We start from the raw sequence: 6159 nt of genomic DNA, 5'->3' as shown, positions 1-6159 counted from the left end.
GAAATTAAATGAGGGATTTTCTGAGGAGTTGGAACGTTCCTTCATGCTTGGATTTCTAAAACATAAACCCGCCGTGAGATTTGAATCCCCTCATTTTAAATTAAATGAAGGTGGTCCTTTTCTGAGGAGAGTTGGAAGGATTCCTGTTTTGTGTCCTTAGGATTCTAAAATGGAACTTCTGGGATTCCACTTTAAATAGTGTTCCAACATTAGGTTCCATCTGCTAAAGGACATGTTTTTAAAGGTTAAATAATGGTTAAATAAAATTAAAATAAAACAATTTGGAGACTATTAACTGTCTTTCATCTCTTTAGTTCATCATCAGATTCTTTACTGCTAATCTGGGTGCAGGTCTATTTCTCATTTGTTGGCTAAAGTAGAGTCAGACTGGTGCTGGTCTGTTGGGGAGTTTATTGCAGTGTCCGTGGTATACGATAGGCAGTGCATGGTATGGTATACAGTGCATTCGGAAAGTATTCAGACCCCTTGACTTTTTCCACATTTTGTTACATTACAGCTTTATTCTTAAATGGATTGTATAGTTGTTTCCCCCTCATCAATCTACACACAATACCCCACAATGGCAAAGCAAAATCAAGTTTTTATACATTTTTGCAAATGTATTAAAAATACAAAATATTCAGACCCTTTACTCAGTACTTTGTTGATTACAGCCTAGAGTCTTCTTGGCTACAAGCTTAACACACTTGTATTTGGCGAGTATCTCCCATTCTTCTCAAACTCTGTCAGGTTGGATGGGGAGCCTCGTTGCACAGTTATTTTCAAGACTCCCCAGAGATGTTCGATCGGGTTCAAGTCCAGGCTCTGACTAGGCCACTCAAGGACATTCAGAGTCTTGTCCTGAAGCCACTTCTGAATTGTCTTGGCTGTGTGCTTAGGGTCATTGTCCTGTTGGAAGGTGAACCTTCGCCCCAGTCTGAGGTCCTGAGTGCTCTGGAGCAGGTTTTCATCAAGGATCTCTCTGTACTTTGCGCCGTTCATCTTTCCCTCAATGATGACTTTCCAAATCATGTCCAATCAATTTAATTTACCACAGGTGGACTTCAGTCAAGTTGTAGAAACATCTCAAGGATGATCAATGGAAACAGGAATCACCGGAGCTCAATTTCGAGTCTCATAACAAAGGGTCTGAATACTTCTGTAAATCATTCTAAAAACCTGTTTTCGCTTTGTCATTATGGAGTATTGTGTGTAGATTGATGAGGGATTTTTTTTTAAACATAACGTAACAAAATGTTGAAAAAGTCAAGGGGTGTGAATACTTTCCGAATGCACTGTTATTTGTCAGCCTACCTCTCAGCCTACCTCTCAGCCTACCTCTCAGCCTAGCTCTCAGCCCAGCTCTCAGCCCAGCTCTCAGCCTACCTCTCAGCCTACCTCTCAGCCTACCTCTCGGCCTAGCTCTCAGCCTAGCTCTCAGAGATGCTCTGACAGGCTTGTGAAGGAGGAGGAAGTCCTATGGAAATGACTTTTCACTGGTTATTATGGTTTTGTGGTTTCCCTTAAGCACCCACTCATTGACTTCCTCTCCATCTGACATGCATTTCAGCGAGGCCAGCGTCTAATGTAGATGTTTATATTGATGTAATCACAGACCTAACCAACTAATTACAAAGCTAAATCAGAAGCCCTCAAGGCTGGGGAGCATCAAAGGGGACTGTTGGAACACTCCAATGACGCATGGAATATCCATATTCCATAAAATGTTGTAATATTAAACATGTGGAAACAGATCTGGTCGTGTTTATGACACACAAACCAGGTTCCAAAGGTCTTAAAGTTTGTTGCATTACCAGAAGCTGTTAGTATGTTAGTTTACCAAATGTTTGGGAACCACTAATCAAATCTTTCCTCTTCTCTCCTCTCCTCTCAGAAACTTGATGCCTCGGACGTTGGAAAGCCAGATCACCATGGAGAAGACACCAAGCTACTTCGTCACCAAGGAGGCTCCTCGGCGTCTCTTCGCCCTGAGTCGTCATACCAAGCTGATCGTGGTGGTCCGAGACCCCGTGACCCGGGCCGTGTCCGACTACACCCAGACGCTGTCCAAACAACCCGGCCTTCCGTCTTTCCAGAGCCTGACCTTCCGGAACTCCACCACGGGCCTCATCGACACCTCCTGGAGCGCCGTGCGCATCGGGATCTACGCCAAGCACCTGGAGAACTGGCTGCGCTACTTCCCCCTCTCGAAGTTCCTCTTCGTCAGCGGGGAGCGGCTGGTGACGGACCCGGCCGGGGAGATGGGCAGGGTGCAGGACTTCCTGGGGCTGAAGAGGTTGGTCACGGACAAACACTTCTACTTCAACCAGACCAAGGGTTTCCCCTGCCTGAAGAAGCCTGAGGGGAGCAGCAGGCCACGCTGTCTGGGGAAGTCTAAGGGAAGGCCTCATCCACAGATCTCTCCAGAGGTGCTGCTCAGGCTCAGGGAGTTCTATAGGCCATTCAACATGAAGTTTTACCAAATGACAGGCCATGACTTTGGCTGGGACTGATGGAAATGGGATGGGATAGAGCATAGACATGTGTCTCCAGAGGATCTACAGGCCTTGTAATGGCCACTTAACCTGAGGTTTTGCCAAATGACAGGTCCTCGTGACTTCGGCTGGGACTGGTGGAAACAGACAGACTAGTATATTTTGGTTTTTAAAGAGAGGGTTTAAATCTCCTTGTATAAACAGATGTGATTTTCCTAGTATGATTGTTGTGTCGCTGCAATGTAATAAAAAATAAATATTCTGACAAAACTGCTCCATGAGCCAAATATTCATCCCAAATATGCTAATACTATTTCAATAAACTAGACTAGACTAAACTAAATAAGCCAAGTGCATTTCTAAAATAATTGTATTAATGACAGATAATTTTTACTGTTATCCCATTCTCATGTTTGAAAATGCAATCGCAAAGATGTTTAGGTAACATTATTTTTAACAATGCAGAAGACTATTACTGGTATAAATGCTGGACGATGTACAATTGTTTTGTTAACAAAATATATTACTGATTTACTCTGTGTGCTGTAAAATTGCTATTATTTATGTTGCAAGTGTTATGCTATTGAGAATTGTGGTATATGCTATATCTGTATCCCTTATCTTTCTTCATTGTTTGTTTCATACCAAACTCATAAACTGTACCCCTCCTTGACTGTACATTTCTGGAAGCATAATTTATTAAAATGTTTGAGATGTTTGATCTACTACTTTTGTATTTAAAGATGCTGATATTACTAAAGCCTTTATTCTAAAATGGACATCCTTTTATCATCATATAAATCAACATTTCAGTATGAAATGCCTTTCGATGAAATATCCACACCATATGATACACTGTTCAGTCACACCAGACCACAGAGAGGGAAGGCAGATAGGGTGGTGTGTGTAGGTGGTGGTCATACGGCCCTGTAGGTGGTGGACATACGGCCCTGTAGGTGGTGGTCATACGGCCCTGTAGGAGGTGGTCATACGGCCCTGTAGGTGGTGGTCATACGGCCTTGTAGGAGGTGGTCATACGGCCCTGTAGGTGGTGGTCATACGGCCCTGTAGGTGGTGGTCATACGGCCCTGTAGGAGGTGGTCATACGGCCCTGTAGGTGGTGGTCATACGGCCTTGTAGGAGGTGGTCATACGGCCCTGTAGGTGGTGGTCATACGGCCCTGTAGGTGGTGGTCATACGGCCCTGTAGGAGGTGGTCATACGGCCCTGTAGGAGGTGGTCATACGGCCCTGTAGGAGGTGGTCATACGGCCCTGTAGGAGGTGGTCATACGGCCCTGTAGGAGGTGGTCATACGGCCCTGTAGGTGGTGGTCATACGGCCTTGTAGGTGGTGGTCATACGGCCCTGTAGGTGGTGGTCATACGGCCCTGTAGGTGGTGGTCATACGGCCCTGTAGGTGGTGGTCATACGGCCCTGTAGGTGGTGGTCATACGGCCCTGTAGGTGGTGGTCATACGGCCCTGTAGGTGGTGGTCATACGGCCCTGTAGGTGGTGGTCATACGGCCCTGTAGGTGGTGGTCATACGGCCCTGTAGGAGGTGGTCATACGGCCCTGTAGGAGGTGGTCATACGGCCCTGTAGGTGGTGGTCATACGGCCCTGTAGGTGGTCATACGGCCCTGTAGGAGGTGGTCATACGGCCCTGTAGGAGGTGGTCATACGGCCTTGTAGGAGGTGGTCATACGGCCCTGTAGGTGGTGGTCATACGGCCCTGTAGGTGGTGGTCATACGGCCCTGTAGGTGGTGGTCATACGGCCCTGTAGGTGGTGGTCATACGGCCCTGTAGGAGGTGGTCATACGGCCCTGTAGGTGGTGGTCATACGGCCCTGTAGGTGGTGGTCATACGGCCCTGTAGGTGGTGGTCATACGGCCCTGTAGGTGGTGGTCATACGGCCCTGTAGGTGGTGGTCATACGGCCCTGTAGGTGGTGGTCATACGGCCCTGTAGGAGGTGGTCATACCCTGTAGGTGGTCTGTAGGAGGTGGTCATACGGCCCTGTAGGAGGTGGTCATACGGCCCTGTAGGTGGTGGTCATACGGCCCTGTAGGAGGTGGTCATACGGCCCTGTAGGAGGTGGTCATACGGCCCTGTAGCCTCCAGGGCAAAATTTGAAGTTAACGCAGCAAGGAAGCTTTCTGATGTGTAAGCAATCAATTGGCCGGGGTCATTGGAGACCTTTGGGATGGCAATCTTTGACCCCTGACACTCTGTTGACCTGTATGCCTCGCCTCCATAAACTGCTGACCACCCCAGTGCTACGGCGTTGGCCAGTGGAGCCGCCCAGGCCCAGCCGTACTCCCTGGGTGCTTCCCAATATAGTGCACTATATGGGCTCTGGCCAAAAGTAGTGCACTATATAGGGGATAGGATGCCATTTGGGATATACTCCTTATTTTAGAGGATCCATTAATATTGCAAGCTCAACCTCCGGGTCCCGGGCTGAAGGGAGCTGAATCAATAACTGCCTGTTTAGTTTATAGACTATGGAATATGTGCTTATACGTACCATGTCCCCTTGTCACAGTGATTTAGGCCAGGGTCGGACACAGGACGCTATCACACATTTGTAAAGTATTATTTAACTTGTGATTTATCGCTCATACACATCTAATCGATGTAGGGCCTAAGTAGAAATGTATGAGGATATGATTTTGTCCCATGATTTGGAGCCTTATCTCTACTGGCCTACATACGAATATACTTACTGACTGTTTGTGGTTTATACTTCATTCATTTGGTGTCTAATTTATGGAGTCATGAAGAATTTATTTCAATCAGAATCACCTTTATTCGACAAATACATTTGCATGTACAGGAATTTGACTCAGTGAAAGAGTGCTACCACAATAAACAGAATATACTGACAAGATATAGACACAGAATTAACACAACCCACATACTGTACAGTATGTACACCAGTGGAGGCTGCTGAGGGGAGTCCTGCTCATAATAATGGCCGGAATGAAGTGAATGGAATGGTATCAAACACATGGTTTTTATAAGGGCACAAGGCGAGACCCAGTTGCAGACACGGGAGGCAGATGGTTTAAGTCTTTGATATTTATTATATCCAAAAGGGGTAGGCAAGAGAATGGTCATGGACAGGCATAAAGTCGGGGCAGGCAGGTTCGAGGTCAGGGCAGGTAGAATGGTCAGGCAGGCGGGTACAGAGTCCAGGAGGTACAGCGTGGCAGGCAGGTTCGAGGTCAGGGCAGGCAGAATGGTCAGGCAGGCGGGTACAGAGTCCAGGAGGTACAGCGTGGCAGGCAGGTTCGAGGTCAGGGCAGGAAGAATGGTCAGGCAGGTGGGTACAGAGTCCAGAAAACAGGCAAGGGTCAAAACCAGGAGGACTAGGAAAAGAGAATAGAACAGGCAGGCGCATGGGAAAAACAAGCTGGTTGTCTTGGAACATACAAGATGAACTGGCACAGAGAGACAGAAAACATAAGGATAAATACACCAGGGATAACAAGCGACACCTGGAGGGGGTGGAGACAATCACAAGGACAGGTGAAACTGATCAGGGTGTGACAGGTTTTCATGTGTTTGATAACATTCCATTCACTCCATTCCAGCCATTATTATGAACCTTCCTCCCCTCAGCAGCCTCCACTGATGTACACAATGAACACCAATCTAAAAATGA

The 6159-nt window shown here is 47.0% G+C and overlaps 1 protein-coding gene across 1 annotated transcript in view; it reads left to right on the top strand.

Moving 5' to 3' along the window:
• The window catches only part of LOC115144594 (heparan sulfate glucosamine 3-O-sulfotransferase 6-like), a 22285-nt gene extending 19071 nt beyond the window's left edge, over nucleotides 1-3214 (top strand). Inside the window, exon 2 of the mRNA XM_029685639.1 lies at nucleotides 1895-3214. Within this exon, the coding sequence (XP_029541499.1) occupies nucleotides 1895-2513 (619 nt within the window). The 3' untranslated portion in view covers nucleotides 2514-3214. The remainder of the gene's footprint in view (nucleotides 1-1894) is intronic.
• Nucleotides 3215-6159: the final 2945 nt, after the last annotated feature.

Source organism: Oncorhynchus nerka, linkage group LG16 (assembly GCF_034236695.1).
Source record: "Oncorhynchus nerka isolate Pitt River linkage group LG16, Oner_Uvic_2.0, whole genome shotgun sequence".
Taxonomy (NCBI): Eukaryota; Metazoa; Chordata; class Actinopteri; order Salmoniformes; family Salmonidae; genus Oncorhynchus; species Oncorhynchus nerka.
This window is presented reverse-complemented; position numbering and strand designations above follow the sequence as displayed.